The sequence below is a fragment of the Marasmius oreades genome, chromosome 5 (genome assembly GCF_018924745.1).
Source record: "Marasmius oreades isolate 03SP1 chromosome 5, whole genome shotgun sequence".
Lineage (NCBI taxonomy): Eukaryota > Fungi > Basidiomycota > Agaricomycetes > Agaricales > Marasmiaceae > Marasmius > Marasmius oreades.
The window spans coordinates 204,395-232,173 of record NC_057327.1 but is presented as its reverse complement, the minus strand read 5'-3'; the positions used below and the strand labels follow the sequence as shown (position 1 = coordinate 232,173).

General features: G+C 46.7%; 4 protein-coding genes across 4 annotated transcripts; all 4 read right to left on the bottom strand.

The window, feature by feature from the left end:
• Nucleotides 1–3,140: 3,140 nt before the first annotated feature.
• E1B28_008155 (uncharacterized protein) lies at nucleotides 3,141–4,522 on the bottom strand (the record flags this gene model as incomplete). Its single annotated transcript, XM_043152941.1, has 10 exons — nucleotides 3,141–3,199; nucleotides 3,270–3,289; nucleotides 3,357–3,424; nucleotides 3,493–3,532; nucleotides 3,605–3,675; nucleotides 3,740–3,813; nucleotides 3,871–3,904; nucleotides 3,969–4,097; nucleotides 4,147–4,204; nucleotides 4,268–4,522. Coding segments are annotated over 10 exons (808 nt in total), but the record flags the coding sequence as incomplete, so codon positions are not given.
• Nucleotides 4,523–7,382: 2,860 nt separating this feature from the next.
• On the bottom strand, nucleotides 7,383–8,144 carry E1B28_008154 (uncharacterized protein; the record flags this gene model as incomplete). Its single annotated transcript, XM_043152940.1, has 1 exon — nucleotides 7,383–8,144. The coding sequence occupies one exon, from the start codon at nucleotides 8,142–8,144 to the stop codon at nucleotides 7,383–7,385; it is 762 nt and encodes a 253-aa protein (XP_043008223.1).
• A 6,180-nt stretch (nucleotides 8,145–14,324) lies between these two features.
• Nucleotides 14,325–17,886, bottom strand: E1B28_008153 (uncharacterized protein; the record flags this gene model as incomplete). The annotated part of the gene is made up of 15 exons (XM_043152939.1): nucleotides 14,325–14,792; nucleotides 14,859–14,962; nucleotides 15,032–15,099; nucleotides 15,178–15,278; nucleotides 15,354–15,476; nucleotides 15,584–15,877; nucleotides 15,954–16,103; nucleotides 16,200–16,316; nucleotides 16,375–16,408; nucleotides 16,470–16,508; nucleotides 16,576–16,901; nucleotides 16,975–17,560; nucleotides 17,616–17,700; nucleotides 17,756–17,776; nucleotides 17,835–17,886. 15 exons carry the CDS (start codon nucleotides 17,884–17,886, stop codon nucleotides 14,325–14,327), a joined length of 2,568 nt encoding a protein of 855 aa, XP_043008222.1.
• Nucleotides 17,887–23,289: 5,403 nt separating this feature from the next.
• E1B28_008152 (uncharacterized protein) lies at nucleotides 23,290–27,230 on the bottom strand (the record flags this gene model as incomplete). Its single annotated transcript, XM_043152938.1, has 13 exons — nucleotides 27,074–27,230; nucleotides 26,992–27,012; nucleotides 26,859–26,940; nucleotides 26,263–26,803; nucleotides 25,874–26,205; nucleotides 25,770–25,808; nucleotides 25,602–25,635; nucleotides 25,310–25,426; nucleotides 25,093–25,242; nucleotides 24,493–25,035; nucleotides 24,329–24,429; nucleotides 24,202–24,263; nucleotides 23,290–24,137 (listed from the first exon to the last, which is right to left on the bottom strand). Exons 1-13 carry the CDS (start codon nucleotides 27,120–27,122, stop codon nucleotides 23,290–23,292), a joined length of 2,919 nt encoding a protein of 972 aa, XP_043008221.1. The 5' UTR covers nucleotides 27,123–27,230.
• Between the last annotated feature and the right edge of the window lie 549 nt (nucleotides 27,231–27,779).

The window sequence follows — 27,779 nt, the reverse complement described above, 5'->3', positions numbered from 1 at the left end:
CCTCGGAGCAGACTCCGAAGCCTCCGTAGATTGTCTACACACACCTCGAGAATGAGGAGAGTGGTGACAAAAAGAATATGAGGAACGGCGGTGAAGAGCGACCGTAGAGCAGGTGGGAGAAGGGAGGAATGAAAATTTCTGCTAAGTCCAACTGCTGCGGTTTTTATAGCCAAATCCAACATATGAACCAGCACATGACCGTAGAACATCGCAGAATGTTGTAGAATATTCCAGATCTACGGAAATTAAAGCCTCGAGGCTGTTGAAATCATCTACGGAATGATGAGGCCATAATTAAGAAATGATGGAAGTAATTAACGACGGAACATTGCATCGTAGGAGTTCTGGCGTGGTAAAAACATTTTGATGTCGGAACATTTCCTTTTTGGGAACATTAGCGCTGGTCAGCGTAGAGCTCAAGCTCAAAATTTCTCTAAGTCAGAGACTTGACGGTTGTACACTAGAGTGCACACCGTAGATAAGATTAAGTAGATCTACGAGCCATTTTGAAGGCTTTTAGTAGAACTACTAAATGAAAAAGCCGTAGATCAATTCAAACGATAGAAGATGATGTTGTGCTCAGTCCGTAGATGGACTGGGGACAGTCCTCTTTTGTTTGGGGGAGATAATGCGACTTAGTTGACTATGCTACAAGGTTCTTTTTGCACTTTAAAACAGTGCTACGGAGCGATATTTATCGTATTAAGAACTAGAGTGAGCCCGAATTGCTAGTTAAAGCTAGTGCCGCTAGTAGGATGTGCCGTCGGCGCAGCTAGACCAGTTAGAGAGAGCCGTAGATCGTGTCAGAAAACTGTATGACTGTTCGAAACCTGTAGAACACTATGAGCAGAGGACTTAAGCGGTAATTCACCGAGTTCTACTCTCTACATTCTACTATGCACTGGCATATCAAGGGATTGTACTATTAGAAGACTTGTAGTCTTCACAGAACCGTTTGTAGCAGAACTTAACAAAGTCAAAAGACCTTCATACTAGGAGTACCTACTTCTACGGGGGATTTAGTTGACAAGAAATCGGACATTGGACCACACAGACTAGGAGAAATTTGATATGACCGAAGATCGAGTCCCGATCTGAGGAAAAGACAAAAAGACATGATACAGATCCCAGATCACAGATAGAGTACCCAGGAACCAGGCAGGAATGAACAACGGATCTTGGAGTCCACACTGTTCATGTGCTATGGCGATTCGGAACTCTGGATCCATATGCTGGAACTACTTGGACACACAAAGTCCATATGATTTGATAACGTCGAAATGCAGGATAAGGTCCGTAGGCAGGAAATACCATATGGTACGCCTATGTAGGTCCATTCTACATGCTGAAACAAGAATGAAGAACGGTCCAGATTGGTCCAAAACATATGATTCGAATACGGAAAAGCTCCGTAGACAAGATTCTGCACATGTAGCAGTCCCTAGCGATAAGACTCCGCATGGATTCGTAGCTACGGTGCATTATTTTTAGAGATAGAACAAGTAGAGATAGGATTACAAAGCTAGCGTAGAAGTAGTATAAAAGCAGCTCATGTATCCGTAGATAAAAAAGTACTACCCGTGCATAGGAAAGTCCTGAGTGGGTTGCCCGTGAGTAACTGCTCTTGACACCAATAGAGAGATTTGCCCTGTCTTTGTGCAGTGAAACGATAAGATTTGATTTGAACTATACGAGACCGTCGAGGTCAAAACTAGAGAACTATCCGTCTGTAGGCCGCCGAGGTCTTGATTACTGTTTCGTGATCCGTCGAGGGTCTTAGCGTTCGTGTCCGTCGAGGGCAATAGTCTCCAATCATTCGAATTAGTCTTACCATAGACGAAATTCATAGTCCCACTTAGTCCACTGGACAATAAACAGAGCCCCTACAAACCTTAGAATCCCGTAGCTGTGGTGTTTTTACACTTGCAGTTACACATTGATTTCATAAAAACCTTCATACGATATTGAGACTGTGATCTTGTGCGTAACCTTTGCCAAGCAGTCCACCCTTGCAATCTTTCCTGGTGTGTAGAGTTATTGATAGACTTTACACGGAGGTTTACTAGTTTTTGGGTTGATTTGGTGTTGGTGCTACTCCCATAGCTCTGATATCAGGTTGACTCTTGAGTGGTATACTTCGCCCTTTATCGGAGTGAAATATCGAAATACAGAACCTTTTGAACATAGAAACTCGTCGATCGATAGACGTTCGCTGAACTGAGGTTCATTAATAAATGTGTTGTTCTGTCATGTTCTTGGAAAAGAACTCACTCGAAGCTGACAAGATTCGGTGTCTTCGCGGGGAAGAGAAAGGCGTTAATCATAATTCTCAAAAAATAAGAAAGGGGAGGAGGAAGCCAGATAACCTACCCACTGCGAATTCGCGACATGCTGTTCGAGGGGAAAAGACATTAAACACACGAACGTAAAAATAGAAGCTATGCACGTTTAACAAAGGCGCATAAGAAGCCGCAAACACAATATCACTGTTCCCTGATTTTCACCGCCCAACAACGGCGTGGTAAGTTCAAACTCGGAACAGAATAACCGCAATACGAACTTTCCAACCCTGTCATGAAACAGGCTTCTCCAGAGGCACCTGATAGAGAGCGAAAGGTAAGAAACAACTATCAAGCAAAAAGACGCTAGGCCCTGGCTGGTTGCCGGCCCACACTCACTAGCCATCGTGGGAAAAATCAGTCGTCCTGCATCAGTTGAAACGGCAGCATATTCTCCCTATAATGAACAGTCAATTATAGAGAAGCCTGATAGTCTAGGGCAAGCGAACGCATACGTGCCTCGAAGTATTGTGTACCGTCGCGCTATCGCAACAGGTAAACGATTCAGACGGGTTCTCATTATAATAAAATTCTCCAAACACACCGCAAAGGTGTCATAGAAGAATGCATTTTGGAAGAACCAAGCTGTAAAGTAGACGGGGAACAACGGTCAGTGGGATTGCTTTGTCATGAGGAAACATAAACATGCTAGGCGTTTGGTACATATGAACATCGTACTCCGCCGGCTTTGGGGTAAGAGACAGGTCACTGACGTTTGTCGTAGCCAGGAATTCTGGTTAGGGAAACCAATGATTGTATAAGACTGCGACGTTGGTTTAACGAGATGCATTGAATGCTTACTGATATTTGGGAATTGAGGTTGAAGAGCTTGAACGATAGCGCTCCACTGGCCTTGGTAGCTGTCGTGATTGAAAGGAAGGGAACCGGATTATCAGCAGTAGCCACGTCGAGATGGCAAGCATAGCGTACGTAGACGCAGCAAAAAAATCCTGGAAACAAAAGCGCCGGTTAGTAAGTCGATTGGAGAATATCCGAGTGTTGAAAGCTTAATCTTACCTCGTTCCCAACCTCGACGTGGTTCAATTTGAAAGGTGCCGGATGGCCAAGGCTTGATCGCACTGCCGCTAGATAGTTGAGAATCAAAAAAAAAAAGATTAGACGAGGGAGCAAGGGCCATCCCTGAGGACCGCACCTGGTGCACTCTTAGTAGGGTCTCCAATGACGAAGTTGATCTAAATCCGGGAAAGTAAAACGCTCAGCTTCAATGAAGAACCCAGAAATCAAGCATGTCGTCCGCAACAAACCTGATCAGCAGCCTGTTGAATGAATGGCCCGAGCTGGTTGGGTGATACGCTCGTTCCTCCCAATGCGAATCCTTAAAATTGCGGTCCGTCGAAGGTTTAGTAAATATTGCAGCCCCCAAACACCCAGAGACTTACCGGACCAGATAGCCATGATAGCCTCCATACCCACATCTTCGCACCATTGGAGATATTCGAACAATCCCAAGCCGCTAGCCACGAAGAACGATGAGGATTAGAGGTAAGCAGACTGTGTATTTCGAACTCACTCTGTGTTGATATAACCCCAATCACCCGCACGTCCTGTTCACGAAGAGTAAAACTAAATCAGAGGAACTAAACGATGAAGGGCAGCCTGTAAGTGTACCTGGACGATTTTCGAGCGGTCCGACTGTGTTGTTCCATTGCCATCTCTGAGCGACAGTTTGTCCCTTTTGTGATCGAGATATTTCCGTATTAGCTGTCTTTATCGTGAGTAGCACCAATAAAATACCTCCTGTAAAGAAAAAAATGAGTGTAAAGTGTAGAAGTAATGACGGTCGAACGTACAATGTTGTTTCCTCCGGGGAATCGGAAGAATTTGGGACCCATCTCTTGAAGAGCCTGATTAAGGGAGAAGTAAGAGCGTTAACTAGAGCATTTTGACTGCAGATAGAACAATCAAACTTCAGCAATATCCTCCCTCAACCCATTCGGTCGATTTTTAAACGTCGGAGGTAAGAGTGAAAACAGCGTGAAACGTATCGTCCGACCACTCGCAGCCGCACCATCAACCGTAACAACAAACTTGTTATTCGTATCACTGGCCGACGTGCTTGGTGTCAACACCACGCTTTGGCGTGCGAATCTAGTCTGGCTACCGGAGAGAGATACGGTAGAGCTGGCGAGGACTTGACCGCTGCTGCTTTGCAAGCTGACCATGGCGGTGAGGCTGCCAGAAAATGCAGTTGTGAAGCAGTAGTTGAAGGAAGCAGTGTATTTGGTACCTGCAGTGACTTTGATACCTATTTTAATGAGAAACAGAAGAGCGAAGCGCGTTTAATTATGTTTATGTCAAGGACGGAACGGAAATCGTTACCCACCAAAATAACCAGAATTACTGACACCAACAGCTCCAGTTCTTCCGGTCGGTACGACTACATTGAGGGAATTTGGAATGGCGCTAGAGAGCAGGGTGGTATCCGCAACAACGGATAACTGTGCACCATTTACAGCGCTCCACGCATTGAGAGCTCCTGAAGATCCTGAATTTTTCCATGTTCAACAGCTTGTTAGCGCCTCGAAAACGCAAAAGTTACAAACCAGGTTGAACTTGTTGGAAAGCACGATTTTGAAGAACTGTACTTTCAATGAATGGGATTGAACGAATCAAGAGAGATCATGCTCCAACGCACGTTCCACGTATAATCTGCCATCTCCGCTCTAAGAAGTGTGGTTCACGTAAATGTTCAAGATTGTAACATGTCCAAAGATACTCACATGCTAAATATGTCGCCTATGAGCAATGTGAAGAAAAATAGAAGTCATGTTGCAGTAAATTCATGCATTTTGTTTAAACCGAAGACGTCACGACGTCTCTCTCAAATCAAAGTTTAAACTTTTTTTGAGCAACCTCTTAAGAACCCACTGCAAAAAAAAATATTGTTATTAGCTTTGAAGCCTGTAGATTGTAGTAGTGTCTTATGTCTCAATCTCAATCATGCTCTCAAAATTTCAACTCAATCTCAATCTCAATCTCAAAATTCAACTCAAATCTCAATCTCCAAAAATTCAACTCAAATTTCAATATCTCTAAAACTCAATTCAATCTCAACTTGACATGAAAGATTGAGAATATGAAGGTGGTTAGATATTTAAAGTTCAAATAATTGAGAGTAAGTAGTATAGTCTATACTAGAGTCAATGGTTATTATAGAGAGCAAAGGTAAGGTTATTAGTATTGCTTGTATTTAAGCAAGGGTGAGATGAAGGTAATGTTAGCTGTTTTGATTGTGTTACACCTGTGCGCACGCCATATCATGGACTTATAAAAATTCTCCCACACCAAGTACTTAGCAAATTTTTACAAGTCCGTGATATGGCATGCGCGCAGGTGTAACACAATCAAAACAGCTAACATTACCTTCATCTCACCCTTGCTTAAATACAAGCAATACTAATAACCTTACCTTTGCTCTCTATAATAACCATTGACTCTAGTATAGACTATACTACTTACTCTCAATTATTTGAACTTTAAATATCTAACCACCTTCATATTCTCAATCTTTCATGTCAAGTTGAGATTGAATTGAGTTTTAGAGATATTGAAATTTGAGTTGAATTTTTGGAGATTGAGATTTGAGTTGAATTTTGAGATTGAGATTGAGATTGAGTTGAAATTTTGAGAGCATGATTGAGATTGAGACATAAGACACTACTACAATCTACAGGCTTCAAAGCTAATAACAATATTTTTTTTTGCAGTGGGTTCTTAAGAGGTTGCTCAAAAAAAGTTTAAACTTTGATTTGAGAGAGACGTCGCGACGTCTTCGGTTTAAACAAAATGCATGAAACGTCAGCATGTTGTACTCACGCTGATGTCCTGAGTCCGACGAAATAAAAATATTCGATAAATCGTGTGTTTAGTACGAGCAAGACACAGGAAAGAGGCCCACCTCGAACATTTGTCCCCCTGGTAATTGTCGTGTTAGCCTTCAGAAACCAAAACGAAGAGAAGAAACGCGACTCACATAGCGTCGTTGGTATCGCATGGCTAGCGGTAGCACTGACACTTACTGTTGTTTGGGCAACGACAGCCCCGAGGTGACCCAAAGCAAGAAAGGCGAGAGAAAGTATCATTTTTTGGAGGATCCCTCAACCTGCCCGGACATTTTTAAATGAATAGGATTCACCGTATGATCTCGGAGAAACCCTATAGCCAATATGGCACCTTCAAAAGTTCCAGTTTCTTCGGGGTTTCGTCGGTCTCGTCCAGCGGAATATCGAATCGAAACTACGATCGAAGTACAGCGCATTTTGAGAGAATTCCAGTCAGAATTGTGGAGAACACGCTATTATTACACCAGCTCAATTTTAACCAGTGAAAATAGTAATTGATTGCTCACAATCAACCTCCCATGCTGGCCGACCTCCTTACCGCTGACCTCAGGAACGACGGGGACGAATTGAACCATCAGGAAGAATATGTCATGCACGACTTGACGCGCAGTACTTCGCGAAGACAAGTATTATTTGGAGAAATACTGTCCGGTCACCGCTAGTATCATGAGACGACTTGGGGCTTCGAGATGATGGAGCAAAGGAAAGGAAGCCGGCCCGTAAACTCGCGCATTTGAACGGAAAGCGGAAACTTCCGAGCTGTATTCATTCCTGACATCAAGTGATTCATTGCCACTTTTTAGGTTCACTGTGTACAGGAGTAAGTAGTCTGCTTCAGTGAAGCTATCTTAATTCAGAGGATTGGAAGGAACACGTGCAAAAATATTGTCAGGGTTCTGATTATGAATGTGGCAATTGCACATGAACGTTTGAACCACGATAGTACCGCCTGCATCTCTTGATGTACCTTTCCTTTGTCCTCATCAACGCATACAACTCTCAAATTCGGTTTCCACCTCTTCGTACGGCGTAATCCGCAGTCCAAAGCCAAACCAAGAAAGATTCATGCCAATTTTCGTCGATCAATGTTAGATGGACAGCTTCCATCGTCAACCTAGGGAGAACAGTCATTTAGAAGGCCTTCATAAGACTGTGGATCTCACTATTGGACTTGTCAAAATCACTGCTCGCCACTTTCGTTCACAATCACCTTCTGTCCTGTACAATGTTTTAACAGACCTCGGAATCGTTCCATCATCTCTAGCGTCGATACTGTCCTGTCAGGATCACCCAATTCCCCTCTCTCAATCGCTCTGCCATCTCCCTCTTGCGCAAATGGTACAATATCATCCAACAAATTCGCCATCCTCTGTGCCTCTCCAGAGTATATCTCCTGTCCTCGATGCGAGAGCTTCATCAAATCATATAACCCCCGAGTTCCAGCCGCATCCAGCTCTGGAGGACATTCGGCTTGGTTTTGGATGAGCGTAAAATGGTAATTTCGATCCAACAATTCGTCTTCAGTAGCATATCCATCCTTGACCCATTCCTTTGGATCTAGCCCCGTTTCCGTCAACCTATGCACCAAATCAGACCCCGTCTGTTCCCGAACCCAGCTTTCAGCGATACGCAAAGCGCCTTGAATTATCGAATGTGCTTGTGCCCTGATTTGACGTTCGTCACCCTCCAGTTCGCCGTGTTCAACGAGGCTGCCTTCGCCTTCGGATGGAACTAATCTAATTCTCGCGTTCAAGAAGAACAGTTTGACGTTTGTTGTGGGAGTTGTGCGGAGAAAGTGTAAATAATGGATACAAGCACGAAGGATATCCCCTTTCATGCGATGGAAAGAAGAGGGTCGATACGTCCAGATTTCGAATGGTTTTGGATTTGGAATGCGAATGCGAAGTGGACCGTTGGCGAGTGTGAGAGTGTTCATATCCATGTATCTATGTGTTCAGAGGCGGCAGTCAGCTACGGCGATGTTGTGGAGTATAGCATGGGCTTACATACTTGGGTTGTGTGTGGTGTTGAAGAAGCAAGGGGGTTCTTGCGAGCAACGTTCTGAAAGGCTACCCCCTCACGAGTGAACGATTTTGGATTTCTCTGAATTGACGCGTGTTCATTATTTAGGGATCGGAAGAGGAAATTATGCAATTTTATGTGGTGAACCTGTCATAAATGGAATACTTCAGAAGAAAAAGATAAGAATAATACATGGGATCTCACCCGGATTTAGCACAAACCTTGCGGTGCATCCTGCAGGACGATCTTTGACGATTTGAACTGAAAATCAAACTGGAGGATCTGTGCCCGTCTAAAGTTGGAATACATGTCCAGTCGCGGTATTTTGACCTAAAACAGAGTCTTGAGCTTGAGATCTTGCCAGGGATGTGGGAGTTATCTCGTTTTTCGGAATATGGCAGCTGTTTTTGACTGATGCCCGCGCTACCCAAAGATTTCTTGTCACGTCCACACCACCGGCGCTATTGTCACAATCGGGAGCTGTGATTCCTATTCGTGTTATAGTTTTTATCTTGCAGTGCATGTAGCTGGTACATCCGAGGGAAGTGCTTGGTCACGTGCGAAATCTTGCCCACTCGGTCACGGCTTTTTTCTGTTTTCTTTTCTTTCCCCCATCTGCTCGATGCATATCAAACTAGCCCAGGACCAGAATCCACTCACATAACCATCCACATATTGCTTTTTGCAACAACACTCGAACAAAGCCATCGGATTGAGAAGGTGTTGAAGGTGTTTAGAGTTGCTGAACCTCGTCGTCCGAGTACCGTCTCATGCAGATATGAGGAGATTTGCACGGTGTGTCTTCTTTTTATCCTCCCTAGATGCACACCGACGATTCTTTTGTACGATTATGTAGCCCGTTCTTGAGCCTACGGGGGAGCGAAGAGGCAGATAAAAGGGCGAAAAGATGATCATTACGAGGATATCGATGCTTCAGGCTTCAAGCGTTAAGAGATCTCGTACAACTCGAACATTGATATGAGGCATCTCAAGTATCCGTGACACCACCCCTTCGCCTGCCAATATGCCACGGCTAATGTCCAGTTCCATTCGATCTTTCACTTTTGGACCATCAAGGAACTGGAACTACTGTGCTCTACTTCGCGAATGTAAGTCTCGCGAGTGCGAATTGATGATGTCAGTCTCTCTCTTTCTTACTTCCTTTTTCTGATTCAAATCCTGTTCTAGATTTCTCTGGGGAGGAACCGTTTGTCCAGGATGAAAATGTCGAAAGCGATACGGACTATCCTTGGGCCTGTCGAAGATTTTACCGTTATTTGAGTAGGAGGGTACCCGCCTTTTTTCCCGCTCGAACGGAATAGTTTTTCGATTTCGAAGCTAGCACGTTCGGATGACACGTGAAGTAAATGAACAGGACCCCCATAAACTAGCTAAATGTTGGTTCAGTAACGCTTTAACGACAGCCGCGTAAAGCATGAAATCTGGTATCGTCACTCTTTCTCTTTATACACTCTTATTGACCGCTCTTTTACTCTCAGCTTATTCTCGTCTCTGATTGCGAGAACCACTCAAGAGTTCGTCCAGCGTTTGGTATGACCGTGGTTAAATCCAATCCGATCTCCTTCCTTGCGGACGAAAACAGGCTATCTGGGAGGTTGAGGAGGCTGCAACAGCCTGCGGTACGCAACATTTTCTCAGGTTTTCTTGTTTATCGAATCTATGAAGCTCACACTTTCGTTGAATAGGCTTTTCCCGGAATCCCTGGGAAATTTACGAGTTCCTACGCCGTGAAGTACGAAGAACATTAGCGGCCCGTAATGTTCGCCGATACCTATTAGTATACTGCCATCGTTCCGTATTTATCGTACCTGAATAGAAGGCAGCGGCGAGGACGTCGCTGAGAGGCGTAATTCCTTGCATCTGCTCTCAGTCGGTAGCTTACGAGGGGGAATGTTCATCGGTTCTTTCACTTCCCGTCGACCGATGTATGGAATTAACCATGGACAAGTGTTACGCAGCACTAGCGAACTGTTCGGGATATTGGGTACGAACTTGAAGATCGTACCATTACCCTAAAGCCTTGTTTGAAGGTGATCTCGTCTGTCGAACCAAACCGCCTGGCGGGACAGAGCGGGACAGAGGGTGATTTTGCGGGGCCTAACGCACCCACTGGCAATTGGCAACCCGTCGAAGTGTACCGAACTTTGATCGGGTCTTCAAAAAAAAAGTCTACTTTTTTTGACGGGTGTGGCGCATAGCAATATAAAACAGGCGAACGCTAAAACCCAACTTCAAACATTCCACGTTTTGGTACCGTCTTCTCCTACATACGCTAGAGCAAAAAATGAACTCCTTCGTTACCTCAATCTTCGCTCTTAATCCCATTACAACAACTGGCTCCTCCATCACCACAAACACCACCATCACAGAACCTAATACCACGGTCACTGATATTGTCAAACCGGAACCCGTCGAACACGCAATTAAGTCGATGTATTTGAACGGGTTAGTGTATTAAGAGGAAGGGATGGGAGAGACAGGTAAGTATAGGTGCGTTCTGTACAACCTTATTACATGCTTAATACCGCTTAAAACGTAGCGAAATTCCATCTCCGGGGAAAGGGTCTGCGGCAACACAGTTTGCCATCTGGTCATTAGTAGAACGTCATAGTAGACAGCTTTGTGTAGATACATCAGAACCAGCCATGGTTTGCAGGGTTAATTAAGAGGTTCTATAGAATTCCGGAGATTTCAGTGATATAACATAGAAAAGGTTCAGTTGGTTTTAGGCTGGACTCGTTTCGCGAGGCGTATTTGACGCGTGCTGTAGTACGCCACCACATAGACTCCAAAATCATCGACTGACAGGACAAGTTATCTCAACGCCGTTGACCCACCCTTACCGGGTAACAGTAAGAATGATGGCGCTGGCGCGGATCTGCTTGTAACGTTTAGACAGGCGTCCTCGGGTACGTGTAAATATCTGGATTGACTGAGGCTATGTATACTGTACCTGAAGGTTGAAGCATGCATGATTCAATGACTTGAACGCGAACTGAATGAGCTCACACGGATCTGCCTTGAGCGTTCAGACAGCCTGTCTCAGTCGGGTAACATCTGGGTTGATTCAAGGCTATGCATTTCGTGAATCGTGATTGAAATGTTGCAACGACTAGACGCAGAATTGAATGAGCTTATATTGCAACGAGGGCCAGAACCCCTAGAAGTCAAAGGAGCATATCCAGAGTTGGCTTCAAGAACAGGAAATCTGAAAATTTCCAGTTGGAGGCTCGGCGAAGGGGGGTTCCTGGTGATAAGGAGGGTCAGCAAGACGCTTAATCAAGTAAAAAACAAGGCCCTCCGTTGAGGTTCCATACAAAGTTGAATTCACCCCTTTATACCAATATCCCTCCCAGTCAACTGAGGTAGCGTCACCCAGCTCGACAGTGGCGGAATCGTGCGGGAGTCCAGGAGAGATTCGGAGTTCTAGAGCGGAAGATGACGAGTTTTTGACCATCATGATCTTTCGTGTTCGTGTAGCGCAATCTCGTTTGTCACTGTGCCAGCACAACGTCGGCTCTTCTCCCTTTGATATGTGGAAACGGTGTTTTGGTGCCTTCTTGTACAATCCTTGTGAATATAAGCTGACTGGGTAGACTGGAATCCACCTGGAATCCATCAGGGCTAAAGCACTAACCGATAGGTATATAAAGTCTTGTGGTACGGAGTCCAAGTTCCGAGAGGTATTTGCTGGTTCACAAACGGTTGTGGTCTACCTGGGAGAAATGATTGAATTCCACGTGCCCTCTAGCGTCAACATTCACGTGGCAACCGAATCGGTCCTCATTCCCTCCATCGCAAAATAGGCTGGGCGATGCCCCAGACACTTTGATCTGAATGAAAGGCTAATGAAGGTTGATGAAAGACTACGCGCGTGACTCTATGAAGCTACAGGATTTGTGGTATCTGCCCTCCACCCTTTACAACGTAGTAAGTATATATTTCCTTCCTTCCCTTCCTTCCCTTCCTTCCCTTCTTTTTTAACATCGACTCCTGTGAAGAATCAACCACTCTTTCGAGCAAAGAACTCAAGAAAAATCCCTTGCGATACGGCCATATCAACGGGCTACTCTAACTTGGAAGGGAAGCACATGGTTATGTTCTTGTTTCGATCATACGCTCACATAATGTGGTCGGAAGCTGCGCGGCGTTATGTCTTTTCCCTCTTCACAATTCCGAAAGGCTCAATGCGGTCCTTCCGTGGCTAGTCATACGCATCTGGACACAGTCAATCTATGAATTGGAAGTTGGTACCGTAGGCCCAATAGTCGTCAAAAATTCAAACATAAAAACTGAAGGCCTTGCCGGACGACAAACACCGTGCCTCAACGTTTCCCTAGCTTTTACATCATGCCCAGCTGCTCAGCTCTTAGATCCTCGACTCAAGCCTTCCCAGATTCAGTGTTCAGCCTCCTTTTGACTTCTTCCAAGGCACGAAAGAACTCGGACTCAGAAGCTTCTTAAAGTGGCCGCTCTCCAAGCTCGTCAGGTCCCGGGTCCACTGGGGCCTGGAGATACCTAGTCTAGATTCTAGCCTGATATCGGAACTTCACAATCGCCGACGTTTCAGATGAAACCGGAAGCTGGCACTTTCCTTCGATCCAACCACGCGTTCGGAGAAGTAGTCCTTGGACAAATGGATGATCTTTTAGACTGGGAAAAACAATAATCTCTCCGTCCGGAAACGACGGCTTCACGTGGACTACGCCTCGAGTAATCCCCGCTCTGGTCTTGCTTTCTGATGCAAAGCGGAAGACTTGGCATACCGGAAGGGAGTAGCTTTAACTTTCGTCAACGAATTGAAGTAGTAGGGGCTCCATACGCGTTTAGACAACGGCACCTGGGCCTGGACCTGTGCTTCATCGGAGGAATAGAGTATGGTACTGTTATCTGGCATTGAAACTCAATGGGTATCTTGAGGAGTAATGCTGGGATTCAACTCGCTCTTTCCCCATGGCTATAAAGGATTCCTAGTTTAAAGCCTAGGATTCTCTTCTGCACTTTGACGCTGTCCACCAAGTGGACTTCACAGTGCTTACACTGTTCGTATGTCTCTTATGGCCTTGTTCGCGTTATTCCTCCTCTCGTATATAACATCAGCGGTAAGCAAGTTTCTTTTTTCCTAAACATTCTACCAGTGATCCGACTGATTTCTTCTCGCCATAGAATGCACTCCCATCGCATCATGATAGAGAGCTTCAGGTACCCGACCCAATATCGAGTTGCTTATTCCTTTCCACCATTACAACCCGCTGATAACTATTGCATAGGCTATACCTAGACCGTCATGGAGTCTGGCCTCCTGTCCCTTACTGTCCGCACGCGAAAGGAACGTATGCCATAAATAGTCTGAGGATTGTCAATCCCCCGAGGGCGACTGCGGAATGAATTGCTCTTGCCAGAAAGTAGGGCCTGGAGAGCTTTGGGTAAGGCCGTTCTGTTTAGTTCAAATCGCTAGCATTGTATCCTCTTCGTAGGGATGTGTTACCTTGCCTTGAGTCCCCTCCGCTCCCCACCTCATCCCGCGAAGCTGTCTCGCTGGTGTTTGAAGGAAGGAGGTTACACGGGATGTAGATTTTGAAATTAAATTAAAATTGAAAAGAAATAACAAAAACAGATCCTATGGTTTCGCTCTGGTGTTCCGTATACTCTTTGAATAACATGCTCTCGAGCTAGCGTCCCGCCGCATTTTGAGCATCCCGTTGTTGACCCTAGTGATGCCGGCCTTTAAAAACCTTGGAAGATCAGATAGTAGAGGGTTAAACTCCAAGGCAGATGGAATATTCCAGTCTCAATGCTTACTCCACCTTGAACCCGGACTAGAGGATTGAAAGCAAGGCGTAGGATATAGATGCTTCTCGAAATTTGCTTCGGTTACTAAGTACTACAGGCCGTACAGGGTATCGTTACACTAGGCAGGTCCTGCTACTACTTCAACGTATATTTGAATTATAGGGGGTGGAAATAAAAAGCGCGATACTCTTGCAATAATCATCTAACCTTGTGAACAGTCTGACAAGAACACGACCCCAACAACACCGCTTCCCCCCAAACTCATCTCCTTCTCAACCCTATACATCTAAAAGTCGAAATCAAAACTGGGCGGCGTCGAATCTCCTACCCCGAGTCCCATCATCTGTAAATCGCCAAAGGGCCAGGCCGAGCTATTGATGTCAAGCACCGGATTCTGCTGTAACATCACATCCATGTTCCAGTCCAACTCGAACTGCAGACTTGTCGAGTCGCCCGCGGCCACCACCCCCGCCGCTGCTGACTCCGACGATGGTGGCGTGTTCATGTTAGATTCCAAATAGGGCGGGGTAGGTAACCTATATTTGATGAACGAATCCGTCGGAAGTGAGCTATTAGTACTCGTCGTCGTCGTCAGTGATGAAGATGATTTGAGCCTGAAATCGAAGTAGCCCAGGTTCGGTGTTGGTGCCGGCGTTTGATGAGGGGTGGTAAATAGACGTTTGTCAGCGTCTTGCTCTACCCCCCATCTGAGGAAAGAAGGTGTATGGGTTGACTGTGAGGGGTTGGGAGAGAACTATTATTGGTGGTTTATTTGAGTAAATACCTCCATTAGGGAGAAACCGAGACAAAATCAACTAACCAGGATTTTCTTTGCCATTCGTTCAAAGGACTCGTCTGACTCGGAGTCTGGGGTTGCCCGTTTTTTACTTGATTCCGAGATGGATGTAGGAGCACTACATGCCTCTGCGGTGAAAAAAAAGGTATCTGGGATTAGATCGACCAGTCAGACGATTTCTGTATGGTCAAACGTACTGATCATCCGTTCCATTAATCGGAGGCTGTCTTGAGATAATCCCGACTTGCACTTGGCAATTCCAGACCTGTAAAGGAGATTTCTCATTCAGTTAAATTCGGTTTAAACGTCGGGCGCCCCGGGGGGAGCGCACAATTCAGTTTACCTTAGGACTGCCGACGCTTCTTCGAATTCATTTCTCCTGCCTTCAATTGAAGAGGGATCGGTTTGTTTGTGGTGACATAGATCCATGAATAACACGACGACCTAGAAATTCAAAATGACAATACGTCGGGGTTAGCCTCATCCCGGCCCGAACTGCTTAACCTGTCAGGAACTCACCGCTGCAAATCCGTACGACATGACCGTCCGCCATCTCAGCAGTTGCTCGAAATGCTCGGGGTATGACTTGAAATAATTGAGAATCGATTTAGCGGAGGATATGCATTCTTCCTTTGATTTTTCCTGATGGGAAAGAGAGAGAGAGAGAACAACCGGATGAGCGATATGGGGATAGGAAAGCCAAAGAAAAAAGCGGAAACAAGGGGGAGAAGGGAAAGATAGGAACTCACAAATCGACAGTCGGTGTATCCTCGGGACAAAAACGGTCGGTGCAGCCTCATTCTCCACGTCAGTCCCATCACCATCACGAACAAGATCTCCAAACTCTTTTTCCCCTTTTCAAGTTTCTTTCCAATCTTATTCGTCATTTCGAAAGACATTGGCACTTGCTCCAACAGCTGTCGGAGTTCCGCGTCTGTGTCTTTAATAAAACTCCACCCCATTAAGCTGGGTTTCATCATGTGGTCAATGGACTGGCGGTGGGTATTGATGAATCGGAAGCGGGTAAGTGAAAATGTCATCTCCTGTCCGTGGGATTTTTTCGGGGGGTGGGACGTCAAAATGAGCGGATTGTTCCGTTTTCCAGAAGCAGAAACATACCGTGTACTGGTTCTTTGGCTTCCCTTGGACCGGTTTTCCCTCGATCAGGTCGGCGTCATTCAAATTGGCAGGTAAGGAGGTATGAGTTTGATGTGGGTGTATGGAATATAATCCACTATGTGTCGATGCTTGAGACCAGTCGCTGAAAACCTTCATTTTGGGAGCGGTGAAGTCAAAGATCAGATTCCGAGGTGCAAAAAAAAGCCAAGAAAAAAGGGGCGAAAATATAAGGGATGGCGTGCTTACAAGGTTCCACCACACTCGACGAGCCACTTCTCGTTTGACAACTGATTGCCACATGGCAGGGTAGGCTTGGCTGGCGGATTCGGGTGGAAGTTGCGACATCCCGAGGTTTTGCGCCATCTACGTCAAAGTTATGGGTAAGATAAATGATAAGTGGTTATATTGAACCAAGGCAGACCTTGATAGCAGTCCCAAGTAAAGCCCATTGTGAGCTACGGTAAGTTTGGTATCAGTACGTCGAACGGGAGGCAAAAGAAGAAGAGGCCGACTCACTCTGAGTCACCCGTATTCTGTTGGTAAACGCCCATCAGACTGTTGTGATATTTTTGTTCATATCAGCTTTGATCGACAGGTAAATATTGTTAGAAACTGAACGTACATTAGGCATTGGACGGTTTCTAACGTGTGGTGTGCGAGGTAATCCTGCAGTAAAAGACAAGCATGGGCTGCGTTATACATCTTTTTCGCCATCTGTAGCGTATCCGTATCTTGAGATGCCACTCCCAGGGATCGGTACTGATCGGGTTCAATGAGGTAGAACGAAAGGCAGAGGACCATCAAGTAGACCGGCAAGAATGCGAGAATGTCCTGGTCAACCTCCTTAATAGGGAAGGGTACCGGTCTAGTACGATCGAGCAGACGGTTTACGTTTGCCATGAACGACGGATAATGAAATGTCTTTGTGTACCATTCGATATTTTGGAACTAGAAAGAAACCCGAAGAAGAATCCATCCTTGTCAGCGTCTCTATCCGCAGAGCTATCGTTGACTAACTCACGTAATTTTCAACTAACGTTCTACTCTGGATCTCTCCGGGTAGCAATGCGAAAATGTTATGTAGGGCGTTTGTGGAGGATCCTATTATCAGGGAAAGAGGGTGGTCGATTGACAGGCCATCATTTTGACTAGCGACATCTGTTTCGGACGTGTGAGGTTTATGTGAAGGTGAAAAGGCTGCGCGGGGTTCTAGATCTTGTGCTGCACGATGACGATTGATTCGCCATCCGAGAGCTACATCCTCCAACATCCTAGCCGTCTCTTCGTCTGTCGATAGGTATCCCTTCGCAATACCTGAAAGCGAGGTCCCCTTGAAGGTATCGTTCTCGACCGGCAAAGTCGGGGATACTGCCGTAGATGAGGAGGAGGAGGAGGAAGCTGGCGAATTTGCACGCGTCACCGAGTTTGAATCGATCGACGTGAACGCAAGTTCGCGCTCACTATCCTCAGGGAGCGGAGTGAATAACGACGAAGGAGACTCTTCCTCCTCTTTGGGTAAGAATTTGGAAAAGTGCGCCACCGTTTTCTCCAGGATGGACACCCTAGTGTTCACCTCCGCCAGGGTTTCGGCAGATGTTTTACCGGAGCTGAGTAAGAAAATAAGAGTCGAGCTCTTCGAAGGTTAGGGTATCATATGCTTACCTGGCGATATTGCTCCGGTCAACCTCTCGACAAACGTCTCCTTCTCCTCGTAGAATGCATGGTGCGCAAGGGTACGTTCTATTACCTGCATTGTCGTCAGATTATAGAGAATTTCAAGACGAAGAAATTGTTATATTCACATTTGATCTTCCGTCTACGGCCTGAAAGTAGATATGGGTTGTGAGTTCGTTGCAACTACCAGCTATAGAAGAAACGTACATTGAAAGCAACTCTGAATCGGACGCGAACATATTCTTCCCACTTCTCCCATTATTGAGGGTTAAGCAAAAGAAAGCAAGGTAACCTTGGAAAAGAGAGAGGGTTTTATCAATCTTTAAATCCTTACATCCGTTAATATCCTTACACGTCGGAAGTTACCTTTCTTTTTTTCGATTTGCCTCCCACAGAATGACAAGTTGACAAGGCCGAACCCGCCCGAGGAGGATCAGGGCACACAGCGTTTCGTGATTGGATCGTCCGCACAGGCTCAGGGATTTGCGCGGGAATCAGGGGCTAATCAAGGCTCCGAGTCAACAAACGCTTGGGGTTGACCTTCAAACAAGAAAGTTTAGCTGATGGTCGACAAATGAATGTCAGTGTGTACCAACCTGTGTAGAGGAACGCGATTACCAAAGCGATCGTCGTCATAGGTGGCTCCACAAATAAGCCATCGGAAGCTGAGTACAAGAGGACTGAAGGGATATGCGGACATTGCCTGGGTCAGCGGCTCGAAGTAAAATAGAAACCTGTTTCCCCCGAAAGTGTCCGAACGTGCCGGAAGGATCCATCTTTGGTATTGAAGAAGGAAGTTGAAGATGGCTGTCATGGAGCACTAGACCTTCGTACCCCGTTGAGCATTGGACATATCCGAACACTGACACGTTCTTTCAGGAAACTAAAGAATATTGCGACATATCACTACTACAGCACGTAATATTCTGGATGCGCTGCGAAACCCTAAAAGAAAAGTCAGTCCCGATTCTCAAAAACTGCATGGGGATTGAAAACACCGTGAGTACACACATCTCAACGCCATTTTGACGAGTCCGCGAGCAGTTCGAGACCAAACACGATAATAGAAAGCATTCGACAGCTATTTGCGACTCCAACTGACGTATTCAAACCGCCCGAGCAATGGGTAAGTTGCTTGGAATTAGCGCTCAAGCGCTCAACGTCAACTTCAACTCCTGAAGATCGTTGATTAGCAGATCGAGATCAAGCAAGCAATATCAAACTCACTCTCACTCATCGACGTAGTTCATGTCAATGCCTCTTCCGAATGGTGATCGACCTTGTCAGTACACCTCGTGGGTCAAAATATATCCAAGACATGGTGGCTTTCTATTCGCTTTCTTGGCTGGCTTCCTGTTTATTCACGGGAAGTGGTCAATTTTGAGTAGAAACAACATCGGATGGGTGGATGGATACTCAATACCTGACCAACGGATCTGCGTTTTCACCGGCTACCCGTTCGCCTTTTTCGACTTATCGTAAAATGATAATACTAGGCACGGTGGGAGATAAGACCGATAATTGAACTGGTACACCGTTATTACTTCGGAAGAGGACAGATCTTCTAGGATTCCTGACCGTCAGGTTCAGTCGCGGATGCGTCCTCTGTTTGGCGTTGCCTACCCATCATGGACCATGGCTCATCCCACAGTCCAGAGTGTCACTTCAGCAACGCAAGTAATTCAGAACAAGAACGGTCCAACTGTAGGAAGCGTTCGTTCTTGTATTGACACTACGGAATCGGGGGAGGAGGAGGAAGGGGATTATCAAGATCTGGATGAAATTAGAAAAGAAAATTTCCTTTAGTATCAACATTACATAAGGTAACGTTCTTTGTCATCTTAACGTCGTGGGAAAGTCGGCTACTGGATCCGTAACCCGTCGGGTACTAGCGGTGGGAGTTTCAGGCAAAACTTGGACGCTCAAATGAACTTCGAATCTTTCAATGAGAATCTGGCTACGGGAGCCCAATATATTCGGTACGTCACTAAAGTTATGACATTCACAGCTGACTACGAGGGCACAGCATTAATTCTGAGTCCGTGACTCCAAGAATCATAGTTGCTCAGGGAGCTCTGGACTCTGACGCTGACGAGTCTCCAACTACGGCCCCCTCTACTCTCAGGTATAGAACTTCGCTTTAACCTGTTTTGGACGCCGCTCCGATGACCCAAATCTGTCGATAGAATCCGATAATAACTGACGGATACAAAGTATCTCCGCCAAAAGAATTTATTCACTTACCGGATGACACCAGCCTCATTTGTGGCGGATTCCATCCGATAATTGTAGGGTAAGTAGGTTTCATTGGGTTCGGTTCTCATTTCTCAAAATTTAATCATAGGATTCATAAACGCGGTAGAAGGAGGGCTAAGCAACCCCCCGAGCTCCCAAAAGGTACTTTACGGTCCCTCAATAGAGCCAGGCCCCCACCAGCTCAAACACAAAGTTTCAACGTTTCAACATCTCACCATAATTCGTGCTCGGACATTGAAACTTTCGCGAGACGGTCGTGCACAACTCCTACTTATTAACGGGAAAACGTTCGACGCAAAAGGTTTTCGACCGTTGCGCCATTGAGCCATACCACTATCGCTCGCTAAGTTTCCCAAAGGATTTATGGATAGTGATAGTATTGCGTTCAAACCTAGACCTTCATGCAAAAGTATTCACACAGCCCGTCAACCGCTTCAATGCCTAGCTTTACATGAGGGTGCTAACGTTATATCCCAGATATTTTTGTGCCAATGGATCCGCCGGATAAGGGCTCAGTACAGTACGTTACCTTCGACTTTACTCCAGTAAAAACACACTGCCAGACCCAGCCTCTTTTCTGGAACATGGTATCCAGGACATTGAATTGCCATTAATAATGAAGCTCGTAACCAGCATAGAACCTGGTAGGTACTCAGCAATGCTCATTAATTCATAGACCGTACTGGCGCCGCTCCGCAGAGACGCAAATAACATCTTTGCTGATTTCCTCCCCTCCGATTTTTTCATCACTGACACCTGCTTCGCGGGAGGCATTTAATAAAAGCCTCACACGGGACAAGTAATAGTTCGAATCCCGAAATTTTCTCACTCGTTACACGGGAGTCGGCAAGGGACGTCAAACTCTGAGTCTGCGGAATAGAAAAAAAAAACTCACGGACTGTCATATAACAGTATGTGTATAGTACCAAAGGTTTCCTTGACGCTCCACACCAATAGTTATAACGAGTACGGGTTAATTTTCTTCACAACACACCCAACCCCTCGAATCTACGCAACCATATATTCGGTACGTCATTAATTATAATTTATGCTGCGGGTTCTGGTAGTCAGCTGGAATTCGGAACGTCGTAGCCTTCAATCCGAGTCCACTACGGTCCTTCCAGGCGTGCTAGAACTTCTTTTTCCGGGCCCGCCGCTCCGAGAAGTTTCATTCTCTTCGAGAAACATGCCAATATAGTAAGGGCCCGTCCACGTTCAACGTTCAACCCCTTCAACTCCTGGCTTTACGTCGGGGGGACATGGGAAAGGAAACTTGAATATGGCAAGGATTCCAGACCATTAATTCCAATGAATCCAGGCTCCGCTATGGTGTTGAAGCTTTAAGTACTTCAGGGTTTTGCTTAATTCTGTGAAACACGCGATTGTTGTATACACGGCAAGGTCGGAGCGCTCAGCCATACATCCTGTATCAAAGGCCCGCTGCTGCCGCGGCAGTTATTCTGACGTCCTTCTTCCTCGATTGCCATCTTAGGTGGAGCAACTATCACTCCGAAGATTGAAATTTATTGAAAACTCTACACTCTACCCCTCAGAATCCCTACGATTCATTTTTTAGTTTCCCTTTTCACAGAAGAGCTTAAAAAAGTAAGGGTTGCAAGTTCACGGCTTCAGTTCGGATTGAAGTCGGAGTACAAATCCGAGTCTGTCGCTTGGCCTACCTAGAAGCCTCAAGGCATTACTTAGGCAGAGCCCCGAGCCTAGTGTAGTGCTTGGGCGAAAATCCATGTTTCGACTTTCCACCATAACAGCCCCCACTTTATTACCCGAACAAGAGTTACTGTTAAGACAGAAAAGAAAAGACTCGATACTGCTCAATACCTGTAGATCTGTGTGAAAACCAGGTTACCTTTTTTGAAGGATTAACGTGTTTTGTTTTGCTAGACGGCCCGCGTAGTACAAATGCTTCAATTCTCTACAAAAGGAAGCTATACAAACGTGCACACGAAGGTCGATCCAGCTCGAGATGGGCCTTCGGTCCATTCGTTCCGAACACTCGTGAGAAGTCGAGCGGTTCACACAGTTAGACTCGGCACCGTTCAGTAACCTCGTGCCGGAAAACGGCCGAATTCGTTTGTTTCGTGTTTTCTCCCACACTTGAACAATTCAATTCAGATTCAAGCACATGTGATGAGGTTCGCTTTACAAATCCTCCTCGCTCGATGTCGATGAACCTTCGTTTACTGGCAGTTGCCAAGAGTCCGTTATCCACTCTGTACCGTTTATTCCATCGGAATGGTATGTCAACGTCCAGACCGACCGCATAAGAGTTCTCCTTATCATTTACGACATTTTCCCATCCCTGTTGGGAGATCAAGGGAGAAAAGAGTCAAATTCGAATTCGAATTCATCAGCAAGGTCAACAAGTGAACACCACCGATGGCTGCAAAGCGCAAAAGGGACACTGGAGGGTCATTGGGGTTGATTAAGGGCCCCAGAGGCACACAACTTCAAGTTGACTGTAAATGATCGATGCTTCAATGACTCAAATACCATGAACACCCTTCGAACTTCGGACTTCGTCACGGTAATATTCCGTTATCCATTTGTACTATGCCCTTCAACGGGTGCCTCGATTCTCCCTTGAAGCCTTCCACATCAGACCAAAAGTTCAAATATAACCCACCCACCCACCGAACTTTGAACACACTCGGAAAGTTGAAACCCACTCACGCCCGAACGACCCTCTCAAGACTCTCATCTCCCCCTCCCATCCCCGGGCTACCGCTGAGCGCGGCTCTTCTCCCCCCCTCAAACCCATGTCTAATGTCCAATGTCCATCAAACTGTAAAAACGGTCACGGTGGTGAACGGCGATTTCAGATCCAGATGTTCATCCAACAAAGGAGTGCGATATGTAAGTACATGTGGCAGCAATGAGGTAGCACGCAGCACGCAGCACGTAGACCTGAAGCAGATCCCTACCTGATAGTCAGACAGGTCAAGTTACAGGCCCACGTAGCACACAAAACAAGCCGCGTCCCCTGGTACCCCATAATCCCCACATATACACAGGGTTACAATCACAATCGCAATAACGAATCAGTTCAAGTTTTCACTTTTCAAAAAAGCACATCTCGAATTTTCGTATACATAATGATATACGTTCGACGCGACAGTAGAAAAACGGACATGTAAACTAATAAGTACATTCCTAGTAAGTAAACGAAGGATTGAGAAAAAGATTGAGACTACATAAGCTAAACTACATGGAATAAGTTAAGAAACAACAGTGATCGTAGTAAACAACGGGTTCGCAGGAGTATCGAATCGAAAACGAGGAGGCAGGGAGGGGGGAGGCGGGGAGGCGAGGGGAGAGGAAGGGTGTACGATTCACGATATGTATTTGAAATCAAAGTTTGCGAAACAACGAAGCGGAGGGGAGGGCATTACATCCCACTCCCAAGAATACCCCCCCAATGACTCTCATGCCCCACAACCATCCCCCCACCCCCATGTCCACCATCAAACCCACCCCCACCAGCACCATATGTATCTTCCCCAGACCCAGCCCACAAAAGCTGTCCCAACTCCGAAATAGTAACATCATCAAACGCCTTCATAGCAGCCGTCGAATCAAGGAAATTCCAATCTTTCGATGTGAACATCCCTTGTTCCCCTGTTCCCCCTCCCATACCCATACCCATGCCCATACCCGCACCGGTACCTACGCCGGTACCGAACACCTCCCCCCCACCTAACCGGCTGGGATGGTGACCTGCATGGTGTCCCCCACCGTGTCCGTGTCCATGGCCATGGCCATGCGAACCTTGAGTATGCGAACGCGACGAATGTGTATGTGTGGTATGTGACCACACCACCCCTCCACCCGCACCAGGATGAGGACTATGCGCCGACGACGACGACCCAGACCCAGACCCCGACCCCGAAGACCCAGGGGAAAGATGATACCCCCCTCCTCCTCCTCCAGGCTGAGGCGACCCAAACGGCCTATTCACACTCATAGGCGACTCTACCAACTTGACCGACGACAACTCCGGTGACGACTGCGTATGCGTATGCGTATCGTACTTGCTAGGCACAGCAGACGGTACCAAAGGTGACCGTGTCAACCCCACCTTCCGATTGGCACTCACAATCGTCTTCTTGGCCATTCGATCCCATCGTTGTTCGCTATCGTCTGGTGCACTTCGTTTTCGGCTCCCACCACTACCGGATAATGATGACGATAACGACGATGATGAAGAGGAAGAGGAAACTCTCTGTTCTGCGGCAGCTAGAGTAACAAAAAATGAGAAACCTGTTGCGCTATTCGGGTGGACGAGGAATAAAAAACTTACTCATCATACCCTCCAACAGATTAATAGCATTCTGTGATACACCCGATAGGTGTTGTGCTTGCCTTTTTTTAAGAAACACCAAATCAGACCCAAAACACCCTCCCAAAAGACAACAAACGAAACGTACTTGAACAAATTAAGCGCATCATGCAACTCCTTCTTCCTCGTCTCCAACGCATTAGGATCATCCCCTCGTAAATGGCAATAATCAATGAACAACACCACAGCCTACAAACCACAAACCATTCATCAGCCCCCCAAAAAAAACAAAAAAACGAAGGGACAACCCACCGCAGCAAATCCATAAAACATAACCAACCACCACTTCAACACACCAGCAGCCTGCTCCGGATCCGCTTTCAAAATATTCAACACGGCTCTCGCACTCGCAATACACTGTTCCTTCGACTTTCCATACTTTCTATCCTTATATCCCCGGAACAAAAACGGTCGGTGGAGTCTCAGTCGGCGGGTTTCGCCCATGATGAGAGAGATGGTATATTCCAATTGTTTCGTTTGGGTTTGGGTTTGAGTTCTGACCCCCGAAGACGCAGACGCAGACGCGGAGGCTGAGGCGGGGGCGGAGGAGGTGGAGGAAGTAGGCGTAGACGGTGAAGTGGTGTTACATCCAGTATCCATATCCACAGCCGAACCAGAACCATGTTGGTCATGTTCCCCAACTTGGAACATGGCAGGTAAATCAACCTCAAGCATATCCCTCAACCTCGCATCGGTCTCGACAATAAACCCGTACCCAGTAGGGTTCTCCATATTGTCCACTATCTGTCTGTATATCTCGACGAAACGGAACCGGGTGAGGGAGTACGTCATTTCCTGTTTTTGAACCATATGTATTAGCGACCCACTTAGAAGGAGGGAGGAAAGACTAACAGTATACTGCGTCCCTTGAGCCTCTTTCAACGGTTGCCCATCAACAAGATCGACATCATTGATATTAGCAGGATATCCAGTCCCATTTTGCGACGGATGTACCGCATATACACCGTTATGTGCGGCTGCATGTGACCAATCGCCGTATATCTGCAGGTAAGTATACATTAGTTTTTTTTTCCCCACCCCCCCCCCTTCAAAACACGAGGGGACTAACCAAATTCCACCAAACCCTCCTAGCCACTTCCCTCCGAATAACAGACTTCCACGGTCCAGAATAGGTCTTGTTATCAGATTCCGAACCAAGCCTTGCTAAACCCAAGTTTTGTGCGATCTATTGAACCACGTGGGGGGGTGGGAGGGTCAGTTAAATTTTAAATGACGACTGAGGGCAAAGAGAGTCACAAGAACAACATTCATCCGTCCGTGATGAAATCGGAGGGGGGAACTGAACGAAAAAAAAAAAACGAGGCGGGTGGGGGGGGGGGGTTTGGGAAACGTAAACGAACCTTGATCGCAGAGCCCAGCAATGCCCAATGAGAACTGTCGAGGGTAGAAAAAGAATCAGCACATGAGGAACTCCACCTATTGAGTAGCGAAACCAAACACGGGTGGGGTGTGCCACGAGTACAGTACGTAGCCACCGACGTCAAAAGGGGGGAGATTAAGAAACTCACTCGGAATCATCCAGATTTTGTTGGTATATACCCATCAGTCTAAATAAAAAAACCGCGTCAGTGGATGATTATGATTTTGAATATGGTGGGTGGAAAGTCCTCACATGAGCGACTGAACAGATTCCAAACTATGATTAGCCAGGAAATTGTCAATCCACAAGCATACTTGCGCAGCATTGTAAAACTTCTTTGCCTGCGCCGTAGCATCTGCGTAATTGATATTCAACGCTCCGCAGACCTCGGGTTCAATGAATTGATGGGTTAGGCAGAGGACCATGAAGAAGATGGAAAGGAAGGGGAAGGAGATGCGGGGTGGGGTAGGGGATGATGAGGCGGTATGTGAGGAGAAGAGGGAGATTTGAGCCAACAGATTGTCGATTTCTGACATGAAGGAGGGGTAGTGGAATATTTTGGTGTACCAGTCGATACGGTCGAACTATTATGTAAAAAAATCGATGAGTATCAGCAGCACACAACGTGTAGTATGACATACGTAAAAGTCGACAAGACTGCGTGATATCAGTTCATCTGGAAGAATAGAAACAATGAGGTGCACCACATTCGTCGATGGGTCGACCAAGAGGGAGAGGGGGTGTTCGGAGGGAAGTCCGAAAGCCGGGAGTTGTAGGCTAGACGGACTGGGGTTTTTGGGAAAGGGATACATCCCTTGTTCGGCCAGTATCGGAGGGGTCAGCACCGTTTCTATTGAGAACGAGTGGGCGCGGCCCAGAGTGGAGTTGGGTTCGAGGAGACTGGCCGCCCGACGGCGGTTCATGCGGTTGCCTAATGCGATATCTTCGAGCATCAACGCAGCCTCTTCATCGGGAGATCGCATGGCAGGGTGGTGCTTCTCAAAGTCTTCATGAGTCAGTTGATGAGGAGGCATGGTGATGGACTTTGGTGGACCGAAACAGCCGTTGTCGCCAGACCCAGACCCAGACGCGATTGATTTGGACAACTTGGAGACGGTCTTTTCCAGGACTGCAACGCGGTTGACGACATCGTCTAGTGTTTCGACTGTTGTTTTGCTAGAACTAGAGATGTTAATTGAGAGGTGTTGCGGAAGAGTGGGGTTCGTCGAGCAAGTACCTGGCCAGATTGCGGTCAACCTCCCGACAGACATCTCCTTCACCACGCAGCAGACATGGGGCACACGGGTAAGCTCTGTTGCCTATATAGGGTAACGTTCAGGTGGGTTTGGAGGCAACTGGATTGGGCGCACATTTAATCTTTCGTTTACGGCCTAAAGGGTCGCTCGTCAGCCCCGCGCTCGAGAGGGAAGGAAAGAAAAAAAAAAGACTTGCATTGGAAACAACTCTGAATCGGCCGCGAGCAGGTTCGCACTTCCGACATTGTGCGACGGACGGTGGACCACGGAGGGGAAGGCAGGAGGAAGAGCTGGGAACGAAACGAAAGGCAAGGTACTTAAGAACCGATGACATGTGAGAACACAACCCGAGGTAACTTGCCATTTGGGAGTTTCCCAAGCAAGGCGGCAAGGAACCCGCGAACCCTGCAGTGTCACACTGTCACGTTCACGATCGCTCACCGGTCCGATCTCCGATCTCGCACCTGTCATCCGAGCTTTTTTTGCCTCCGCACACGTCGGGACCTTCCCCCGCCATCGTCAAGAGCAACCTGCGAGCTCGGTACGCGCCACATCAGCTAATCGTCCTCGGCCGAGTTTTACCCACTTGAACGCTATACGCTGCGTGGACGACGGAGAACGGAACCGATCATCATCCCTCTGATTTTCGAAAACGACAAATTTGACGCGAGGGCGCGTCAACCCCATCAAGCTTCGATCCGAGTCGGCCTTTGTGTGGGTGTTTTGCCTCTTGGCTGATACCGACAACGGAGTCGGCGGGAGTTGAGTAAACTCCCGCCCCCCGCCCTGTCCTTTTCCGTAAATATCCGCAATATCCGGTCTAAACCCTCCTATCGATCAGCACTCTAATCGAGACATCCATCAGCATCGAGAGATATCGAGGGGGCACAAGGCTGTTTCTC